At 40.9% G+C, this 24061-nt stretch overlaps 1 protein-coding gene across 8 annotated transcripts in view; it reads right to left on the reverse strand.

The window, feature by feature from the left end:
- Positions 1–24061, reverse strand: part of NRG1 (neuregulin 1) — a 452794-nt gene that overhangs the window by 113200 nt on the left and 315533 nt on the right. For 4 of the 8 annotated variants that reach the window (XM_077172305.1, XM_077172301.1, XM_077172300.1 and 1 more), the window contains 2 exons: positions 16985–17035; positions 14067–14117 (listed from right to left, as the gene is read on the reverse strand). The exons of 2 other annotated variants lie outside the window; for them this stretch is intronic. In XM_077172305.1, coding sequence (XP_077028420.1) covers positions 14067–14117; positions 16985–17035 — 102 coding nt within the window. The remainder of the gene's footprint in view (positions 1–14066; positions 14118–16984; positions 17036–24061) is intronic. 2 more of the 8 variants (XM_077172302.1, XM_077172303.1) reach the window with 2 other exon arrangements.

Genomic DNA, 24061 nt, shown 5'->3' on the forward strand with positions numbered 1-24061 from the left:
TCCTTTTGCGATCATAGACTTCACCCAACGTGTTAATAGAAGCTTTTGGTTGTATTTTAAAATAACCTATCATGGCTGCCCTTTTCTCTCCCTTGAGAGTCTTCCTTTTCTCCTGAGATCACACTTTCAACACTGGCACGGTAGACTGTTTTAGGAAGAAATTCCACATTCCTCTTGCTGAAGAAGTCTCCAACTTTGCAGGAAATTATGATACATTTTTTACATCAGAGATGTGAATGTCACTGAAGCTTTTTTGAAGACTTAATGAACAGAGAAGACACATGGTGAACACTCTTAAAGAAAAATAGTAGGTGCATTTAGATGATCACAGTTTAATGCTTTGCTTTTCTTTCTTTTTTATTTTTTTTTTCCCTTCCTTACAACTTCGAGGAAGCTCCTCAAAGGCAGGATCTAGGAGATAGACAGACGTGGAGACAACTTCCCATCTCCGTTGTAGTAATCTTCAGCATGCTGGCTGTCTGCCTGGCTTCCCACTCAGCACATGATCATGGAACATCCTTTGGCAATTGTTTGGACTAATACTCACAAGAAATAATTTTAGTTTTGAGGCATCAAAAGTCTTCCTGGGCATCCATTGGGATTTCTGCACATGCATTTCAGAATTCATGGGTTGGTCCCTCAGGAGCCAACCGCTGGTCTGGGATTCCCAGTCTACATTCATTCTAGTCCTAAGGTATCTGCCTAAGGCTGCTCAGGAAATTCTTCTTCTGACCAGTGTCTTGTTAACATCCAATTCCTAGACAGTATTTTTGAGAAGGAAAATATGTCACTGTGACTGTTGTTCCTGTGATAATTTTTTGCATTTGCAGATGTACAACTTTCCTCATGTTAGAAAAAATCTAAGCAGGATTGTATATCTGTTAAAGACTGGGAAAGAAAGACTGTTTGACCAGCAGCACCAGTTGTGTTTACCCTGAACATGAGTGTGAAAATGCAGGAGAAAGAGGCAGATGCTTTGTGGGACCTCTCTCCATTTATTTAGCAAATATACAAGTAACTGCAAGACTTCTTTACAGCCTTTCACATAATGAAAACACAGCAAAATATTTTTCTAAGTGGAGGGAAATATTTTCATAAGTGGTGAGAGAATGTGAGAATATTTAATAAAAGCTAGGGCCATCTGAAAAGTACATTGCTGCTGTCAGTAATTCATGCATGAGTTATAAAACTCAAGTAACTAATTTTAAGCCTGTCTTCTTTTGTAGAGCTGTCTTTCTAGCTGAGATCAAACACATTGTTTAGTGGATCAATCCCTTTCCCCTTCTCCTTCCCCACAAACAATCCTATTTAAACATCTACAGTTTCTTATAGTAACTTTATGCATTGTGTCTGAAATTGACATGATCATGGAAATTCCCAAAGGAATCTGGAGCACGGCTCATGTTGCTCTTGCCGCACAGGAAATGCAACCATTCTTACTCGTCCTTCCTCTATAATGAAGAGTCAGATTCATTGTCTTGCTGTGCTGAGGAGGAAATTGCTGCATAATCTCCTTTCACAGCTAGACAATCCCCCCTTTCCAAAGCAGGCTAAGCATGCAAATTCTCCAGACATATTTGATGAATTTCTAATCACAGTGGGTGAAATGACAGGGCAAAGGCGAGTGTCAGTGACAGAAGCCTTGTGCTAAAGCCCTGCTGAAGACATTGTTTTCCTTGTATATTCACCCACATATTAATTGTGGGTGATACATATTAAGTGTATCTGCTCTGGGACAACTAAACCATAATCAGGTCAAGCTGTGGCCAGTTTTAAGATCAGTTAGAAGCCTTGAAAAGACTGACATAGGGATATTTCTCAGCACTTCACAAAGTAAAGTGCAAAATGAAACCCCCCAAGGCTTCCCAGTTTATGATATTACATCACCAGGGTAGTGAAGGGAGTGCTTTCAGACAGGCAGAGTACAGCCTTCCATCTCTTGAGCTAAGAGAAGAACTTTTGTGGACTGTGAGGAGCAGGCCAAATTACACCTGTCAGGTGATTTTACAGTCCTTTGCAATCAGATTTTCCTGTAGGGGAATAGAGACATTTCTTTTTTCCAGATGGATATAGAAAAGAAAAAAATATCTGCCATCAAGAAGCACTTATTTGCTTATGCCTCATTCAAGTAGAGTTCTTAGGGAAATTCTGAGAAAAGATTTGATAGTTGCATGGAAAATAGGAATATTACTCCTGCACTAACAAAACCAAATGCTTCTTACGCCCAGGCTAGTAAATCTCATGCTGTATCATATATGCCAATAGTTAAGCACAGGAGGTTAAGGATGACATTTTCTAGGTAATGAAACAAGTCAACAGTTTTCCACGAGGACTGTTTTTGCACTTGTCTCTCCCTTTTTGACCTTGCTCACAGACAGACAGTGGACAGTAATCAGTAAAGTATTGACATATAAATTGGAGAGGCCAAACAAGGCTACAGAAAGTAATATACTCAAGATTACAGAAGAGACAAGACTCCTCATAAACCTAACTAGAGAGAAATGGGAGTCAGAAAGGTTGAGTTCCCTCTCCTGGTCACAGTGTGGGAGAAAACTCATTTAGCATCTTTTTGCTGCGCCTTTCCCTGAGTCCTTGAGGCTTGTCCTTGAGCACCAGTTGCTACCTGTGCCTGAGACAAGAACACAGGGTTTGGTGGGCACTGGGGTTGGTCAGATTGTTTGCTGATGCATGTTTCTGGCTGTTCTGCTTCCCCACCATCTGTGAGCATGGGGTTGTGGCAGAAATTCTGCCCAGCATCAAATGCTGCCTTCCAGAACAGGTCAGCGACCCTTTCTTTCCGTGGCCAGGTAGAAGAGGTAGAGCACCATGATTGCTTCACATGTGATCAGTTTGACTGGCTGACAGCTGGGGCTTTTGTTCAAGATACTTCAGTTTTGAAAGTTGGCATTGTGTGCAGAGATTGTGGTCAAATTTATTTGAAACAACTATTTTCTGCAGAGCTACCGAGGGTCAAGACATGATCCTCACTAGGACTGAGGAGTCCTCAAAGATCAGAAAAGCATACAAAGCTCTTTAAAAATTCAGAAGGCCGTTATTAGTCGGTGTTTCTCACAAATGCTGTAATGTACTTTGTCACACTGACAATTTCTTGAGATAATAAAAGGGGATATGCCAATTATATGGCAGTGTCTAAGAAGTCAGTGATGAGATTGAGACAGAGGTTAAGCAGAAATGCCAGCTCATACTACCATGCTTTCCTCTCCTTTCTGCTTATACTATCTTTTCCTGTGATCCACCACCACTTCAATACTAGCATACAGCAGATGAAATCTAGAGCAGAAGGTTAAAGATGTGTTAACCAATTCTCTGGTTGCTTCCCATTTCAGAGTTGGCTGATGCCATTTCTTCTTCTTATAAGTATTTTTAAATAATTCTTTTCTTCCTTAAGAAATCTCAAAATTTTCAACAATCTCGTGTGAATCATCAGCTCTGGCTAATGTGTTTCTACTAAAGTTACTTGTGCCACATTGTGTTCTGAAAATTTGGTGACAATAAAAATATTTGACTCTCTCTTTCTGACTTTCTTTTTCTCCACCCAGAGAAAATTCTTCATCCACTACTTCATGCATGATGCTCTCAGGTTATTGTGAATGGCAATCTCATATTTTACAAGATATTTACAGATAATAAAAGCTATTCCTCAGGACGAAAGAACATCCACAGGAACAGATTCTTATAAAATTAAAAGGAAAGACTCCCTCCTCTGTACACAGCCTTCCTTACTGACCATCTGCTAATAGTGTCCATGTGTGTATGAAATTCATTTGCATATTTAAATTGAAAAGCTCCATTTGCTCAGCCTGCCTATAACTAAGCTTTCTTGCTGGGGTGAATATTAGGTCTCTGATGTATGCATATTATCCAGTGAACATATAATGAGCAAATGCCATCCATATCCAATTATCTAGAGTTTTACTGCTTATTTTCTACATATAACTGAAGCAGTAAGTACAGCAGTACATTAGCTCTCCAGGTGTCTATTTAGCTGGAAGAATTAGTAGGGTGCTGGCATTTAGTTCTTGACCTTGGATGTGTAATTCAGCCATGGCGTTGCTGCCAACATTAGAGGTCACTTACAAATTTGATGCAGGACAGAGACATTGTGGGTAAGACACAGAGAATTCTCTCCATCTGGCAAAAACATGCAATTGGTTAAAGTAAACAGTCCCTAACCCATGTCTAATTTCCTCTTGCCAGCCTCCAGGAAGAAATTTCACCAGTGCACGGACCAAAAGTACTGGCTGATTACACATGGGAGAGGATTTCAGACTTGTGTTACCTCCCATGATGCTTGGGATTGATCTGCCACTCGGTGATCACAGCTACGCTGGCATGACTACTAGTCCACCAAAAAAGATACAGAATCTGAATATGTTCACAGCATTCCTTCCCTGGATCTGTCTTAACCTGCTCCCTCCAAAGTGAGAAATATTTAAACGAGTTAAAGGATATAGTCTGCAGATGCAGCTTGCCTAGTAGCCAAGAACAGCATCTGATTTAGAGCTCATTACACTAGGGATCTGAAGCACCAGTTCTTCAAGACAGATCGACATGCATTTGAATGAGCTGCATCACTGCTCAAGGCAACTCTTCATCCTTCCTGCAAGATTAGTGTTTAAGATTCTTCTGGCCTCTCACAGTCTCTGAGACAATTGTTATCTTACTGTCTGTCAAGTATTAGTTGCCACTGTGTCAGCTAATGGGTTTTGTGTAGATTATTAAAATATTCAAGAACTATGCATAACCTTGCTAAGCCAAATATTTCCCCAGTGGGAAATGGAAGGAAAGAGCCATTCCAGGGAAATAATAAAAGTCATACTAACAGTATAAAAAGTGCAAGATCCAGTCCTATTTTATCGTGTGCCCTGTGGAATCACTCCATATTTGTATTGTTTTAAATAACATAAAATATTTAGGAATGCAAAACAATCAGTGCAAGTTTTGGACTTTCTTAGAATGGAAAAAGGTGGTGGGGGGAGGGTAGTGGGATCTAATCAGGCAAAAGCACCAGACATTTAAAGCTACTGTTCTCTCAGAACAATAACTAAACTATTGAACTAATGCCCCATGGCACTGGACGTCAGTGTTTGAAAGCTTACAATAGATTCTTAGCTACAACTGAAAGAACATTCTCAGTTACTATATATAAAAATGTAGACATTTCAAACAAATAAAAGCATCACATGTGGTTAGCTTACTTCTAATTTGAAAAGACTAGAAAAAGCTTTCTGCCACTGACAGTTTGTGCCACAACTGGCACCAGTAGATCCAATGAGTAGGTTTCTACAATGCAAGGCTTTCACAGCTGGCTATCTGCCTGCAAAATAGATATTATTAAAAAAAACACCCTAATTTATTTCCCGGAGTATGGCTTATCCTTTTCTTTTAGAAACCAACCATTCCAGTAATACTCCTCATCAATTGTGCTGACATTTTGGAAAGCTCATCTAAATACCTGTCAGACACTTGACTGTGTTATTAAGAGTCATATTTTGGATCATTGTAAATATTACAGAAAGATATCAGTAATAGAGTTCAGATTCCACTTGATACACCTCAGAAAAATAATCACTGTTTTAAATTCTGAAGGGCTATTACTAGCCCATGTATAAATGGGAAACTTCTGGATAATCTCAATGGCACATGGTATTGGTAAAACTTTAAACTGCAGAGGTGTGTCCAGTCAAATCCTTCCCTATTCAACATCAATTCTGAACATTAAATGCTCTGAGCAAGGAGCTTTTCTGTGCTGAATAAATGAAACAAAAACAAATGGACAAAGAAAAGAGCCAAATGCTCAGGCTCGGGAGAAGTTGTCTCCTCTGTTGGCTTGGACTGCAGTCCAGTAGGTGTTATTTCACATCTCTGCTCAAGAGCAGTGACCATGATTGCTAAAGTTGGGAGGGCTGGGGTGTAATGCCAGGCGCTTTTTGCCCCACAAATACATGGTCATTGGGAAGGCTGGGGTGGGATAGGCAGCCTGACTGCTTAGATGTTCCAACACTGCTCAGCAGGAAAGAAGACAGATCACGCTCTCAGTCTAAGGGCGAGCATGGCTAGGCTACATCTACATCACATACCACTTCACTGTGGCTCTGCCCTTCATTAAAAATCGTTTACCCGTGTCTTCTTCCAGCTCTCAGTGTCTATATTGTGGAAAGAGTGAGTCTCAGCCCATCCAAGTGGTGTTTTTATGGCATTACTATAACTTTATGATTAATTCCCTCTGGCATAGTTAAAGACACCTATGAGTCTTTGGGGGTTGCAATGTCTGTTGGGATGATATGGGAGAAGGTGTGTGTGCTCGGAGTGAAGGGAGCTGGGCTGGCAGGGTGGTACCCATACTGCCTCCTGGTAAAGGTCTCAGTGCACTCAATCCTTCTTATTGTGCTTAGGTGTCTTGAAAATCAGTAGCTGGCATGGTCCGAAATGACACAAGAGAGCACGATAATGATGAAATGGGCAAACACTGCTCCAGCACTACATCTCACTCCTCAGCCTCACTCCACATAGCACCCTAGGTTTAGCCTTTATGATCACCATATATTAGAAATGCCCTATGCTATTTTAGCTTTTAACAGAATTGATAAAGTTTGGAAACTTTCTTAGCCTTTTGGAAGGCTAAGAAAAAGTTTCCTTTTTTGCAAAAAGCAGATCCGTGTAGAAGGATAAACTTGGAATTTTTTTATTTACCAAAGGATCTCAGACAGCTGGATACATACTGTGATCAATATAAACTACCTGTAAGGCCTATGAGCTCTGTATATCCATAATGAAGCTGAAAGGACTAGAATGAAGCACAGGCAGCCAGGAAAAGAAAATCTTATGAGGAAATGCAAGAGCCTTTATATACATACATAGTCACTGAAAGAAGATACTGATATCCATCAGACAAGAGTAAAAGGATAATTGCTCTAGGGCACAGCTTTCTTTTCAAAAAAACACAGAGTGGGTGTTTTGTGATACTTGCCAGCTACAGTGGATTCAACTCAAAGTTACTGACTAGCTGGCTACTGCTAAATATTTAGCAAGATGCAAAGCTAGAAGGAAGATCACACTGTAAAAGGCTGCTCTTTAATAGCCACAATGACTACAGTGATTCCTTCTCCTTTCTGTACAGGGGGAGAATGTCAAGAACAGCAGAAACCATTAAGAACCTCCAGGAACATTTTGATAATGAAAGTCACGGGAGATACAACTTTCCCATTTTGCAACCAATTAGAAGAGGTTACCAAAAGGCAATTTAGAAGAGACGTGGACATGAAGGATAGGATAATAATTTCTTCCCGAGGGTTTAGCTTGGCTTCCACTGCACTATTACAGCACTGCTAGATAGGAATGTGAAAGAAGACTATTGCTTTTAATTTACCTGTAGAAACTGCTGTAGTCTAAATTGAGTCTCAGCCATGGAGTGTCACTGTGTTTGTGGAGAAGCTAATGAGGGGACACAGTGATGGCTTTTCAAAGCCATGCATCTATGGAAAGTTCACATTTATGTGTTCAATACTCTCCCTATAGCTTTTAAAATACCATTTCTGTGATGCAGCCTACATTTTTTAAGAAGTAAATAGTGATTTATCCAGGGTTTTTTTTTTAAGTAAATGGAAACATTCAGAGCCATATACTTGACAAGTATATTCTGAAAAGTAACAGCTTACTTTTCTGTTCATCTTCTATCTACCGCTGTGTTTTTCTTTGTTCCCTCTCCCTAGACATCACCATCTGCCTCTGTGGTTGACCAGAACTGCCCGAATTTGAAGCTCATCATGAAAACAAAGCAATAGATCCAGGCTCTTGACTCCCTTGTATTTCATTAAATTTGTATTTCTACTTCATGACAGACCTCCACTGCCAGTCCATGAAACAACCCTTCATGGACCATGCTATGCCTCAGGGTGTCTGTTTACAGCTGAGACAGCCTAAGATCCCTCCTGGAAGAATGTGGACTAGAAAGCCCAAAACACACCATCTAAGAAAGCCTGCTCTATGTGCCTCCCTGTCAAAGGAAGCACAGCAAGCTTTCAGGTTTGATAGTATAACTCAAATTTGCTAACTTAAATTCCCTTTGGAATTTTTATCTCTGTTGGACCTTTCCCTCTAAAACTGACACAAGAGAAACTCCACCTCTAAAAACAAGAAAGTGGACTGTCATGTCTTTCTGAGGACAGAAGGGTCTACTGAATAGCACAAAGCAATTTGCATTGCTTGTCTCTCCTGAGGTTAACTCAAGAGAGTGCCTCAGGGTAAACTCTTTGGGGGCAGTACACAGAAGATAAGGAGATGAACAGCATATCTGGACTATAGGAGTAAGTTGGGAACTCCTTACTGTATTAAAATACAAATACTATTTTGTATGCATCCACATGCTCATAATTTTTTGTTGGTTGAGAGTATCCATTGTTCATACTTATTCTGAGCTCTTTGTTTCCCTCATGCCTTCCAACAGAACACTGACAGTCTTGACTACAGCATGGATAACGACATGAAAGAGATGCATGTTTCTGTCAAGGTTACAGATTCCATTTTATTCATAGATCCCTGTCCTACTGGCATGACCACCTGTTGTGTACCTTTACTCAGTGAGAACTACCCTGATGCCTCAGAAGAGGAATGATTTTGAGAAGGCTGATCCAGTACCACAAAGTATGTTCACAGTTGCCAGAAAGAGTATGAGAGGAACAGGAGGAGGCCAGGAGAAACATGAGTCCTTGAGTACCTGTTTTTGTCACAGTGACAGTACCTGGGACTTCCTCGGAAGACACAGTGACCAAACAACTGCAATCAAAACACTGACACATCCCTGTGCTACAAGCTTATGTCCTCCAGCACAGGCTTTGCTGGCAGATCAGGAAGATGCTTATTTTGCTCTCAGATGGGCAAATAGCATGTGTCATTTCAGCAAAGTATGAAGAAGTCTGAAAGACACAAAGTAATTCTCTCCTAGGAAAGAATCTGCCATGATTTGACTTTGTGAGAAGAACCTCAAGAGAAACCAGGCCTTACTAATAGACTGTTGAAGAAAACTTCCCATATGATTTTCAGGATCTTAGTAAAGAAAGTCCAGACATACCGGGGGTTCCTGAGGAAAGGTAGGGATGAAGCCCACACTCTCCTGCTAAGGCATCCACTGACAATGCGACTTTTGGACAGCTACCTTGGTGTGAGGGCCTCCCCCACTCCATCATGAACGACACATATGGTCTTTAAAAATCCCTTTGCTGAAAGATGGGAGGAGTTTCTGGAGTTAGGATCTTGGAAAAGAGAGGATCTTCAACACGTTGAAGGCAATGTGATGGGGGCTTGAGAAATCCCTTTAGAAATACTACAGACAACAGAAATCTGTTACTTGTATTCCAACAAAATAGACTGCCACATATTTGATAACTCATTTTATGGTGTAGTTCATGACCTTTGGAAAGCACATCTTGAAATAAACAGACATAAACCATTGCATTCACCAGCTGAGTGACAACACAAGCTCTCCTTCAGAGCAAGACTGAGGGACCAAGAATACAACTACAGAAAACCTTGTGAGATTAAGTGGTTTGGGAGAAGGCATTTATTGTCACACCATCTTTAGACTGGGAGTCATACTAAAGATTGAAAGCTGTGTCTCTGGGAGATTTTACCTGTTTCCATGAGTTTGCCTTATCTGTGAAATATAACTATGGGAAGCAGGGTTTGTCATGCCAGACAAAATCATAAAAGTACTGAAGTTACCCCTGCATTGTCCATTGTCACTGGTGCCCACTATGAAGAATGAAACTGGAACATACTCCACACTGTGGTAGGTTATAACAAAGGACTGACACTTCATCACCACTGCCGTTTCAATAGGATTTCACCTATTAGGAGGTTTAAACTCATTTTACATTAAATAAGAACTAGTTATCTAGTTCCCTTCCCTTAGTCACTCCCCGTGTCCTTAGAACAAAGCAAAGTATTCTCTCCAGAGACCATTATTAAGAGAAATAAACCCACAGAAAAATGCACAAGGTGGTATTGTGTCTTCCTTTGACCCACTGTCCCACCACGGCTTTCCTGGAGAAGTAGCCTTTTAAACTATGGCACAGATTAATTAAATTCTGATAGCTGAAGATGTCAGACTAAATTTTTACAAGAGCAGGAGCTAGGAGTCCTGCTGATAGCATAACTGCAACCTAAGTAATTGCCTTACACATCTGAATTCCTTCAGCTGTATAAATTGGTTACAGTATTCTCCTCTTCCCATACTGCCTCAACTGACTGTACACAGTTACTTACTATCTCATAAGAAAAATTCTGTTTTTTCACCCCAAAATAGCTGCATTTCAGACGTTTCTGAGGTACTACCACTGTATTTAAATTTTATGACAAAGCAGCAAAAGTTTTTAGAGAAGAAGCTGAACATGTTTTAAAGAAGCTGAACATGTGTTCAATGGTTAGGCATTATCTCCCAATTTTTTCTGATCCTTACACTGCGTGGCAGCACTGTCAATCATATTATCGTCTTTGTCTCTCCATTGTAGAGGGAATATTATAAATTGTCAAATTCAGAATAAAACAAACAAAATACAGTAAATGGAATTAATGCAGAAGAAACCAGATATACTATATTTTACTATACTGCAAGATACCTAGTCATCAAGTCATTCTGTATCTCAAAGGAACTGCAATTCACATGGACCTCAGTAAGCAGGAAAGACTTTCCATCTCTGTTTCCTTGATTCCCTAAGTTTTTGCCACACATGAAAGGCAAGTGCACTCCTGTTGGTAGGTAGGTATCTGTGCATGAGCACCATTAAAAAAATAAAATAAAGAAATCTAAACAAACTTGCAAAAATCTGACAGCAGGACAACTTAAATGGTCTGAGGACTTGATACAAATCAAGATTACCCTTTAAAAAATTGCTTGAAATACCAAAAAAAATTAGGTCTCTTGAGGTTTGGGTATTCCTAAGGCAGAAGAAAAAGTGACCTAAAACCTGTATCATTTGGGGCCCAAGCACTCTGTCTTCCAGAAGCCCTGGATAACGTTTGTATGAGTTTTAGAAAATTCATGGTTTTTGAAAGTGGACCTCTGTCAGGTACAGAGAGAAGAATTGGGTTCACTTTAGGAGATGAAGGAAAGCATAATTTAGCAAAAACTTAACTTGCTTTTTAAGATTTTAGTACACAAATGATTTATTGGCCAGGCTGTTTGCTTTGTATATGCAAAGATGTTCCTGTTAAAAATATTCTGTAAACCAATGACCCTAGCAACACGCCACAGAAGGTTTTATTGCTCAGCATTGACCATTTTTATCAGTATTGTACTAAAAAAAAGGTGACAGGCAAAAAATCTTTTCAAATTTCCTTTCTATGTGCTGTATCTGGTCATAATTTAATATACATATTGGAATCTCTTGCTGCATGACAAGAAGATGAAGTGTTAGGAAAGTGCCTTGCTGCACCAGACCTGGAGCTTGTAAGTTAATAACTCCAGAGAGGAAGGATGAGCAATCCAAACTGGCAGAATTCTTACTCAATTAATGTTTCTTTTTAAAATTTCTGTGCAGGTTTTAGAGGCCAACAAGAAAGTCTGTAAGAAAACAAGTTTAAATTCATCTATGGGACAGATGATCAGCAATGAGTCTTTCTCTCCAGGAAAAAGCTAAACAAACCATTCTGTATTCCTCTGAAAAAGAAGCCACAGACAAGGTGGGACCAGCCTCCTACCTGTTCTTTATTCATACTCTTGCCTCCAGCTGGGCATCACATCAACCTGCTAGATAGAGGACAGGAGGAAGCACTCTGCAGAAAGTATGCTCCAAGTGATGGAAGGATGATGCTAGCTTACCATCTTGCTCAAACAGACAAATCTGAACTGAGAATCCCTGTATAAGACAATCACATCTGAAACATGCAGACCGCATGGAATGTCCAGGCTCTTTGCTCGGGGAAGTGTCTCCACAGACATTTCAGGGAGAAGCCCTTAGTAAGTAGCACAAAAAAAGTATGAGGGTAATGCTGCAAGGTGCAACTAAGCAAATGCTTCTATTTGACACATATTCCCATAGACTCTGTGTAATTTCCTCATTTCCTAATAAATGCTCAGCTTTTGATCCAGTATAGCTCTCAGAGCATGGGTCTCCAGACTGATGTTGCCCATAAACAGTCCTGCTGCAGCTTTAATACACGGTCTTTCTGAATGTGACAGCAAAATAATGAGTCAAGCCTTTCTCCTTTACTTAAGAATGGAGGTACACACTCTCAAAGTGGACTTGATTTAGAGGAGTGTAGCAATATGTGAACATAAAAGGGATCTTCATGTTTGGGATGTTACTTCTGGAGGGTCTTACAGAAGTGGGATTTTTTTCTAAACTTCTTCCTCTTTGAATATCTGTCACTGAAACTCTAAAAGAAGCAAAGCATGCCACATGTCTGTTCTCTTGTGAAAGCCCTAGGGGAGAGAACCTACTGAATCACTCTGCTGTTTTCAGGTCTTTCCCAGTGTCTGGCCAACAGTGACAGTGCTGGCATGTTGTATAAACATCTGCTATTGTCTGAGAAGTGGAAGAACACAGTTTATTTTATCCCCTGTGGCTGCTACAAGATTGACAGGGACAAGTGTGAAATGGACATGTCACACAGAAATTCAGAAAAGAAAATCCCTAAAGAACTTTAATATAAGTACATGGTCAACTCCCTCATCACTCTGTAGTGTGAGTAGACATTCACATCTGTTAGCAATAAACGTTGGCTCCCTCCTGCTTTTCCTACCCAGCACAGGCATCAATATCCAATATTGCCCTCTCTCCTCCATTACTTATTTTAGTGACTTGAATGGTACTAACTCCAGTATACATTAATACTCCTGAGAACAGAACGGCGAGGATCTACTGTTTTAAGCTGCTCCAGAAATTAGTCCTGCCTACTCTGCTGCTAGTCATCAAGGGGAAATAGAGGCCAAAATCCAACTCTTCTCTTGCTGGCAGAAAGCTTCTTAAATAACCCATCAAATTTCTCTAATTCTTTCAACACACACTTAAAAATTATCAGCTGAGATGAAAATCTAGAAAAATACAGAGATATGGCTTTGACCTTTCCTCCTGGTGCTGCTACAGTAGCTATTAAATGTGAGTTAAGCGCATTCATGTATAGTTTGCTGTAAAGCACAGTTTTTAGCAGCCCTGGAGCTGTCAGAGTAGACCAGAACATTGGTCTATCTCACCTGCCATCCTATTAGCAGCTGGTAACACTTACTGGTTTAGGGCAAGATTAATACCCCACCTCCCAATCCCACTGGGTGAGGTGGCCTTCCAGACTGCTCAAAACCAGCCTGATAGATGGTAGATTTGGTTCTAGTAAAGAACTGGAAGGCTCTTCCTAAAGGTTCTCAATTGTACAGGATTATGGCTGATCAATAAACCATAATCCCTGGGAAGCATCACTTCAGAGGAAGAAAAGAGTCACTTTCCCCACTGGTACCTCTGCACTTTCCAGTGTGCTCCTGAGAAAAGCAGAGAGATAATCTCTCTTTCCTAGGAAAGAACCATTGCTGGCTCTCTGCCCCAGCTGAGGGAAGACACACTAAATGATGTTGTCACCCTCCTCATCTTCTTCCCAAGGGTAGTGGGCACAGAAGAAAGAGTGAGAGAACTCTAACAAGCACAGCTGGCATACAGATGATGGGAAATGCACCCAGGTGGGGATGGCTGGACCTGACGGTGCTCCAGCTACCCCATGGCCAGGGGCTGTGGAGGCAGAAGAGACAGTGTCTGAAGCAATACATTGTGTGGGGAGGGCAGGGAAGGGAATTCCAAGTAGGAAACACTGGTGTAGTTTCCTCCTCTTTTGCCCTGCCCAAACCTACATTTGACCTTTCTGAAGGAAGGTGTTTGAGCCTCAATATAGAAAAATAATGTCTCTGAGAGTTCTAATAATATATAACAAATAACAATTGCACTGATGGCTCAGAAATCCCACTCAGTAATTCCTGATCTCTTAATGCACTTTTTTTCCTGAACTAGGAATAATTTAGAGGGTCCTGCCAGCAATAATTTAAACAACTTGCATATACTTACAGGAGGAAGTGTTTGTTCCTTCTGTTGAAGCTTGTATCCTAAGCATGGGTTCTGCAACACACAGAAGTAACAATAAAGTTGTAAGAATACAGCCACAGCTACAGCACTATACTGGAGGAACCTGAACATCTTCCCCCATTAGAGATTTCTTTAATTTTTAGTTTTTTTCCTCAGTAGTCAGAAACCCAGCAGAGCAGAGAAAAAAAAATGAGATAGCTTGAGAAAGCAAAGAACTTCAAAGTTGGTTCAGCATGTCCTAGGCGCACTGTAAATAATCAATTATAGCAAAAATGCTCCTGGGAGGAAAGGCCGTGAGAAAACTGGCAAAGACAGAGTAAAATTTTCAGCTGTTTCTGACAGACAGCATCAGAGGATAGTGGAAAGCAGTAGGTCTTGAAGCTCCACATACTGATCCAGGAAGCACTAGTTTCTTATCTTCTTCTCACATAACTCCTATTAAACAGTAAGGAATTTCAGTCAATCACAACTATAGTTTAGGACTTCTGTGGCTTGAAAGATAGGAGGTCCATGAGTGTCACCACCTCTGCAGAGAGCTGTAGATGAAAGGGAAAACAGAACATATTCCAGACCAAAATGGGACATGGCACCAGCCCCAAAGTGGTTACAAGAACAGAAAAAGAATGGTAAATAATCTTGTAGGATAATGGAAGGAAATGGACCTCAACACAAGTCACACAAAGGAAGCAATCAGAAAAGTTTAGAGAAGAAGCAGGTAGCCTGAATCTAGGTCTGAACTATAGGAACCTGAACCACACAGCAATTAAGAGCCATGTGTTTGGGTGGCTTCATGGGTTTTCACTATCTAGCAAATCATATATAGTGTTATGCATGAATAAAGAATTCAAGAGAAGGCTTGAGAAGTATTATCAGCTGAAAGGAATAATTTGAAGAGAGAATACTTTGCCTAAGGTGGCAATGTGATGTGCTGGTGTGGAGTAGAGGTGGCTAACAGACAGTCTGTGAATTCTAAGGAGCAGGTCAGGCATACTGCATGCTCTGTAGTGAAACATTTAACATTTCATGTCATACAGAAAAGATGAATCTGTTGCCTAACAAAGCCTGGTTTCAGGCAGAAAAAACCCACTCTTAAAAACTAAGACTGCTCTTTAATTCCTCCTATCATCAAAAAGTAACTGTAGCAATACTTCAAGAGATCTACATCCTGGTGATTTGAACACTAGCATTTCACAATAGTCTATCTTAAAGTAAAGAAACAACACAATAATTAATTATTTTCATTTGAAAGTCCTGGAAAAAAATCAGTGCCCAAAACCCCAGGCACTATTGGTCACCAGGAAACTCATGAAGTGTTAGAGAAAGACATGGTCTGGACCCAGAGTGGGGATAGAACAGCAGGAAAAACAGCACCTGTCTGGGTTTGGTCTCTGCTCCAGCCACATATCAAAGACCTCTTCAGAGCTCCATGTGGAGACCTCCACAAGCAGCCACTAAAAATACTGCTTTTTGCTGTTCTGGGGACAATACCTTGATGTGCTGCTTGGCATGAAATCTGCCAACGCAGAGATTCATCAGGAATGCAGCCAGCTTTTTGAACATCCCAGCTTCCTCCTCTCCAGCGGCACAATAGCAGTAAAGAGAAGGACAGTACTGTAACAGCAGGCACTTGAAGGGACATAAGCAGGGAAAGAGATCGCTCAAGAACAAGAACTTTAATTCATGGGAAAGGAGGCAGCAAAGTACAGGGACTACATTCTTGCTGCACAAGGGAGAAGGCAAGGCAAGCCCAGCGGAGTCAGTGACCAGCGTGTCACCTTCTTTGAACAAAAAATGGTTCCAATGGTTACAGGACACTTGCTATTAGCTATGTGGTCTCATATATTTCCAGTGAAGCACCAGTGACAGGCCCCACTGAGAACATGAAAGAATATGGGCACAGCCAACGTCTCTTCTGTCAGGCAGCAATGCCAAGATTTCAGAAGTAGGTCGCCACACACACAGATGCATCAAAGAAAAGACTGCAGGCATGCTAAATGCAAAATCTGGCAATCACACTGTTTTCCTTGATCTAGCCTACAAACACTGTCATTTCACACTAAAACCTGTCCCTGCCAGACATAGCTTTCCCAAAAAAGCTAGCAGGACCCCAGCCTCTTTGCCAAGGAGGATATGTGCATCTTGTAAATCCTTGGGTTGCCTGGCTTACACACGTTTATCTACAATTGTCTCAGCCAAAGCCATCAGTAGGGACAAGTGCTTGTATTGTGGCCATATATAAAGTAACTCTTAACAGATAAGTAATGAAAGCAGCTTCTCACTGGGGTCAATTCCGGCAGTATTGCTACTCTGTAAGTATGCAATCTGTAACTGCAGGAAGGATGCTGAAAGCAAATTCCATCAGCCTGAAAGGAAACCACCTGGAGAAGGCTCCTAGTATGCCAAGGCAGCTTCAAAAGTGGTTAAATTACTGACAGTGAGTTACCTGTCTACACTCACAGACCCTGCAGAGCTGCTAGGAATTCTATGTAGAGGCACACAGAGAAGTCTAGGCAACAGACTCTCCTAAGGGCACATCAATATGCCTATACACTCAGCAAACTCACAAGCAGCTGCTAGGATTTATAGGAGAAGGAGGTAAGAGCTTTTTTAAAACATAGCTCCTAACACCACAAACACCTCTTCAATTGGGCTGCTGTGGCCTGACAACTGTAGGCCAGGTTTGTTTCCTCAATACAGCCCCAGGATAGTGAAAAGTATGCTTAATCCTTCTTCATTCATTTCTTGGTCCCTGAAGTAGCTCAAGGTGCAAGGTGATATGCAGAAAGAGAGCTGCTGATGTAGAAGAATTGTTCTCTGTTAAGGAGCTGTTTCAGAGCTGTAGAAACAATTTCAAGAGGAAATGAAAAGAAAGAGACAGAAAGACTGTTAATTCAACTTACGTGAAGAAGTTTTTGTCACTTCTGTTGATACTGGTATCTTGCTGGTACTCTCTGGAAAACACAAGAGGCAACAAGAAGTTATAATATGGTGTCAAATGATCCTCAAGCAGCATTCAGCTCCAGAATGCACAAGGTAAAGAAGAAAAAGGTGTTCAAAGAAGGAAGCTTAAATTTTGCTCCAGTGGGCAGAGGCTTCAATCAGATATCAGCTTCCCGAAGTTTCTTTTCAGGAAAAAAACCAAAAAATGATGGTGCCTACTAGCAAAACTGAAGAAAAAAGCCTGCTCCTGAAAGCAGCCAGTTGTTCAATCTCTCATTTTCCTCTGGAAATAACTGATCAGTGGCATCAGGAGAAATCATCCAGATGGCTCTGTTTCTGGAAGACGTCAGTGTGAGTATTCACTCCTTATGCTTCTAGGCAGTTAAATTTTGCAAAGACGTGTCTCTGTTCATTTCACTTGAATTGCTGGTAAGTACATCCAATAGTGTCACTTGCTGCTTCAGGGAAATCTTCTGAGCCACACATGCAAACCCCGTCCCTCATGGACTGCTGGGGGCTCTGTGATAGAAATCAAACAGTTGTTTTGCTGAAGAGATGGGAAAAGTTTTGCTTCCATACTGGTCCTCTGCATATGTCCATACACTGTTGCTACTTACATACTGGCACGGACTGCTTGCACTCACTGGTTGAACCAGCTGATGGCTAAGGGGGATGATGTTGCCATATTCAGATCCTTGCTAATGAAAAACGCGCAGATGGGAGAACGCAGAATGTAGAAAGCCTTTGTTTAGGTTTCACAGACTTGCACAGAGACCTTTTTCCAATGACAGTATTGATTTGCGAGTGCTCTGCTGTCCCCACAACCCACAACTGCAATTTTTTAGGTGTGAACGAATCACTCTTCAGCTGTATTCATCAACAGTCTTGGACTTTCCCAAGTTCTGAAAACCCATTTCAGACATTAAGTGGTCCAGTTCAATCCAGCTGCACAAGTTTCAGCTCTACATCTGGAGAAAGGCCCTGAATGCCAAGAGAAAAGTCTTGCCCTGAAACCTCAAGGCACACCAAGAATCCCCAAGTAGGTCAAACACACAGAATTTAAAAAATATAAGATATTTAGGAAAGAGAAACTCCGGAATGTTTTTATTCTGTTTTGTGAATCTGGATTCCAATAGTTCTCTGCTCGTTGTCTCCAGAGTTCACAGAAACTTGACCAGAGACAAAACTAGTCCAAATGCCTTCCCTTCAACTTCCCTCTTGTTAAACTTTAATATTGGCTCTACATTTTAACTTCTTACTTGCTTGCTCTTCTTTTGTATTTTTTTTTCCATTTTGGTACAGCTTTCTTTGGCAAATGTACTATTTGCCTAGTTAGTACATCCCAGTTTCATCTCACTAATGGGAGAGAACATGTCATGCAGCATTTCCTTGGCAGCCAGCGATGCATGGCACGCAGTGTGTATCATAATTAAAATTTTTAAGATCAAAACCTTTGCATTAGGTCTTGGAACACAGTGGCCTGTAGCCAGGCAGCTTTCAGGACCATTTTTTGGGTATAGCGGCAATTTCTCTATTGTGCAGCTGGGTCGTCTGAGCAATTAACCTTTCTTAGTCACATCAGGAGATGGAACAGGTCTGACAGCTGCATAGCTCAGCATCTGGCACTACTGGAGCAAACTTTTCTTTCACCATTAAAGCAACCATGTTCCATTTAGTGCCTGTGCTGAGCTTGATGAAGCATTTCTTACTGGCACCTCCCCAGCCCAGCTGTGTTAGTACAAACGCTGACGGGAAGCTGCCAGTGGAAAAAAAAACACAGCCAGAGCCTCCTACACCTGAAATGTGCTGAGAAATACATTTGGAAAACATGTGGCAAAGTCACACTTTACCAAGCCCCACTAATAACATTCATGTTAGCAACACTAACAGTGGATGCTAAAATTTGGAAGACACAGCACTTGTGCGTATTGCTTACTGCACACAGTACACCACAACCATAAGAAAGATGTTTTACAGTGCCCGGGAAGGCTAGCACAGATCCGCATGGCAAGCTGTCTGAACACAAGAAGCAAACAAAAAAGAGCCTTCTCATAGCAGGCCATCAGTACTTGCCTGAGGTGAAAGAGCTGGGACCATTTTTCAATCATAATACTTTTACTGCTGCAGTCTGCTAGGGTATGGAGATGGCAGCCTGCAGCCCTGTCTTCATCATCGTATTTAAGTTCCCAGGAGGAGCGGCTACCTCATTACAACCAGCTCTGTCTCCTGGCACTTAGGAATACTAAGTCTTGGTGAAGTGCTGTTTCCTGAAACTGTATGCTTGTGCAGGGGCTAACTTATATAAAAATAAGGAAGGATCCATGAGAGATCCTTGTTTGGGGATGTTGTAAATACAACACTCATAATTTATATATGAAGGATCCATGAGAGATCCTTGTTTGGGGATGTTGTAAATAGCAGGCCTCTGCAGCTTCTCAGTCCTATTTCCTTAGTACTCAGGCCAGCATCTTCTGCTGTTTAGCCTGACATAACAGGGAAGAACTCCAGCTCACACAAGACTCCCAGTAACCCCATGGACTTGGTATGTTGATCCATCCTTCCAGATAGGGAACTTTAATTGGGCTGCTGAGAGGACTTGTTGCACGGGCAACAAGCTCTGCTGTATGGCTGTCAGGCAGGAGGTCCTTCTCCTCCTCAGCCAAAACCTTTTCTCCAGGATAACCAAATATTTAAGAGCCTTACAGCTGCTGTTGTGAACAGCTCTTTGCATGCTCTCACAGCTTTTTTGCCCCCACTTAGTCAGAGGCCTAATGCAAAAAAGGCTGCTTGAGCAAGCTGAAGGAATTTTGGTTGAGCTCACAGGTTTTAGTTCAGCACTTGCAGGTCACTCTGAGAACCCTGACAGGAACAACAACCTGGGCACTGAAAAGAATTCAGACACCAAAGGTCATTAGAGCTGCAAACAAGCTTTCTGTCATCCTGAGGTGTACTTTGTGGCAGTGATGTAAGTTTTAAGTCTTTCGAATTGTTTGTGTTGTTAGGGTGATACCATCTGAATTATACAAACAATGACACAAACTAACATACACCTTGAGGAAAGGGGAGCACATTCTCCATCTCTGTCACTTGGTCTATAGATGCCAGAGCAGAGAGTAGTTGTGTAGAAGGCTGGTAAGGCGGTAGTCAGGGGCCTCAGAGGTATGCAGGCATATGTGGTAAAAGACACAGGGTGATCCAGTGGCTAAACTAACTTTTAGGTTCTAAAAACTACCATAGTTTTCCCCTTTTTCCTCCAAGAAACTAATGACCAGAATCAGATTAAAAGAACATTGCCCTCAGTCCAAGTATGTCAAATTGCAAGGAAAGGTTCAAGACTACTCTTAGGGGAGTTGCAATACCAAATTGAGTAATGGCCACATTTCTTTCTAAGACCAAATCCGTGGTCTAAGCATGCTGATTTGCTCCAGGTGAGAATCTGACTCATTATGCCAGCCAGTCAAAAACAAACTATGTCCCAGATTGCCTGCAATTATGCTAGAGAGAAGAGGTACCCTGATCTATTTTAATCAAGTCTTGGACAGAAGAAGGGACTTCTTCAGCACTTGAAGTATTTCACAGTTTTTCACATGCTCTATGGGTACTAGATATAAGTACTATGTTTTTACTTATTTATTTCTCAGTCATCTTCTTGAAGCTAAGCTACTGTCTGTCTTCAGAAGAGAAAGAGCAAACTAAAATTGAATGAATTATGAGTGTCAGATTCTTGTTGATTATTGTATGACTTGGAGCTGTTACTACTACTGCAAGTCCTATGGATGCAAAACCAAAAGCCTGCATAGGCCACTGTGTAGCTAATGAATTTACCAAGGTTCACCTCTGCCTACAATTGAGATACATTAACAGATCACCTGAGTGATCTGTTCTTCTAGCACCCATCAATTCACTCAGAATTGCCCCAGCCACTCACAATGATGAGTCAAACTACATCAACTCACTTCCCAACAGACAGCAAGGATTAGTGCTCACCCAAAACCCAGCACACAGCCCAGCAGAACCAGCACTGCAGACTTCTGGCTTTTGAAATATCTCTGCATGAATCCACCCTTTTGCACCCTGAAACATGCTGGGCACAGAAAACATCCTCAGAGAGCCAAAGAATCAGGCCAACAGGTTTTAATGGAAAAGACTGACACCACGTGCAGATAGAGCATGCTTGACTCTTTATCAAAAAGATATCACTTAGCTAGTTGCCTAAATACAGGGTTTTGTGAATAAGTTGAAAGCTTTGGGTATGCTGTGAAGTATTCTGTCAGTGTTATTCATCAAGCATAATAAGGTCCTATGCTGATGAGAAAATCCCTGAAAAATTCACCGCAGAATTTTGCCTGGGTAAAGTAAGAAATGAGGATGCACAAAAAAAGCAGTTACTATTGCATTAGCAAACTTGTGTACTATTTATACACCACCAGGAGAACTTCATGCCTCTCTTCTGACCTCAATTACAATCTTAGGTGAGCATATGTGAGTATGAGTGAATGAAAATAAGAAGGCAGCTCATATCCTGTGGGCAAGTTACACTCATTATAAATTTAAAAGAGAATAGCTCCTATCACTTGCTATTAAGACTGGTAAAAATTGTGTTTGTCTAGCTATTTTTATATTTGTTACATTTTTAATCCATACACATGGCTCTATATACAAAGATTAATATAACTTTCAGTAAAACTGGGGAAATTTAGAAGTTTGTGGAGGTTAAAACTGTTCGTGTGGGATGTATGTTCATGTTTATGTGTAGCAAAAACTTGCACAAAAGCGAATTTGGCATTTTTAAATAACAACAATGCTTATAATAGTAAGAAGGAAAGGAGTTACTATTGCACTGAATATTACTGTTTTAGACAGAAAAGTTTACCTGGGGAATGAGATCAGGAAAAAAAAAGGTGTTTGCTCACTGAAAACAACAAAAAATATTTTACAGCTGTTTATTGAGAAATAACTAATTTTTCTATGCTTGGAGCAGAGAATTGAAATCAGCATCCTTGGTGGTAGAAAATGTATGGCTTTTTGTATTCTTGGGGAGAAAACACCAACACATTTGCCTTGTTCTTCCTATGTTTTTTCCTAATGTCCACTGGTAGGTGATATTAGAGACAAGGCCTTTGGTCTGGCTCTGGGGTTCTCTTTCATGGCATACACCAGTAAAGAAAATTTCAACTAAAATACTCCTAGTTTGACAAATTCTAGGGAATTTAAATGCAGATATTTTTTTAGGTACTGAAAAACACTAACCTTACAGTGGAAATAAAAATAACCCCATTCCCAGAAAGCCCATTATCTTGCCTACCCTCACTCTTAAAGTACCCAGCACAAAGGGAAAGGAAGACCTAGTTTGCAGACAGCAAGGCATACATAACAAATATGACCAGGTGAGGTCACTAAATTAAAGGTTATAACTTAAGTTATGGTTCACACAGCAGGACAGACCAGTATCACCATAAGAAAGTCAGGCCCTCTGGCGCATATTTCTTTATCTCACTGTTACCCTACCTGCTGGAGTTAGAAGAAAGCAATCTCTCTGCTCATTTTGAGAGACTCAGCCTTCTCAGATACCTACAGTTTAGTTTTCTACAGGGACTCCTGGACTACACTGGACCCCAAGAGCTCCCCCAAAGGCCCACTAACAGGTAATAACAAGTAAGAGTTAAATATGCTGGATTTTTGTTTGTTGTTTTGTTTTTTTTTTCTTTTAGTTTTAAATTCTTTCTTTCTTATGAATATTGCAGGACCTCCTAGCTATACAGGACCCAAGTAATGACTCCCCTTCAGGGCTCATTACCGAGTTTGGATCCCAAATCTGTCATTAAGCTAGCAAGGGGAAGAGGTCAGGGAATGTGGGGGAAGGAGGGGTGAGAAGGTCACCCATGCAGGGGGTCTATCCCTGTTTGCAAGGCAGATGTTGCCCTTTGAGGCCATAAGGATCTATTGCTCTTAAGTCACCAGATGTTGCCCATGCTGTTTCTCAAATCCAGGTGGAAAATTCCACCATTAGCAGGAAAATTATGAACAATTTTATTGGTAATTTATGAGGAACAGTAAGCAGAGGGGGCTCAGATGTATGTATAGCAACCAAATATGCATGATTGATTTATTCCACCAATGAATGCTACCATGCCTGAGTCTAGATGATCAAATATCACTGAGATGTTCCAGTCCAGATATCATTGAGTTTCCAGTTCAGATCTTTACAGACAAGAGCCAGCTGGCAGGTTTGGACTGGATTCTAGTTGGCCCTGCGTTGGCATGCATGGCTGTGTTTTAAACAACTTACACTTCATAACAAAATTAGATAGATTTTAACATATATGTTATGGATGCACGTAACAGGGCTTGCCACAAATACTTTCTACTGAGACCAAGCCCCTGCCCTCTTGCAGCAGGAGTGTTTTGCAGTCATTCAGCGTAGCCCAAAAAGAAGTTCAAAAATCCATGTCACGTAGCAAAGGAATGAGGTTCCCTTTTGTATTTTTTTTTTTTTTTTTGCATTTATCTGTAACACTGCCTAGGCACAGTGCCTACAGTTGAGTTACGGAAACTGTAGGAGCTTTCCATGTAAGCAGCTAATGAGCAACCAAAATTTGTATTCATGGAAACAGAAACACCTACCTATTTTTCCTCTTAGCAACATTCCAGTAAATAATACTTGATCTTTTATATCAGTCTCCTGACATCTGCTTATGATTATAATACCATACAGCTAGAATGAAATTCTAGCACTTGAGATTCTGTAGTTGATGAAATAGAATAGCAAATACACAAAGTGAATACAGTCAAGCAATTGCTGTGTGATTACAAAACAACAGACAGACAAAGACAAATCCCACTGGAAAAGGTTTACATTTGGTTTTCTGTTTATGTAAATGCCTATCTCCCACTTAAGAGCACAGAAATGTGGAACAGAAAAGCATGCCTGGTAAATTCACATTGCTATAACATCTTTAACTCATCTATGATATGTAGAGAACTTCAGCTTTGTTTGCTAATATGGATATGTTTGTTTCGTACTTCACAACTGGCTG

This window comes from Agelaius phoeniceus, chromosome Z (genome assembly GCF_051311805.1).
Source record: "Agelaius phoeniceus isolate bAgePho1 chromosome Z, bAgePho1.hap1, whole genome shotgun sequence".
In the NCBI taxonomy this organism is placed as follows: Eukaryota; Metazoa; Chordata; class Aves; order Passeriformes; family Icteridae; genus Agelaius; species Agelaius phoeniceus.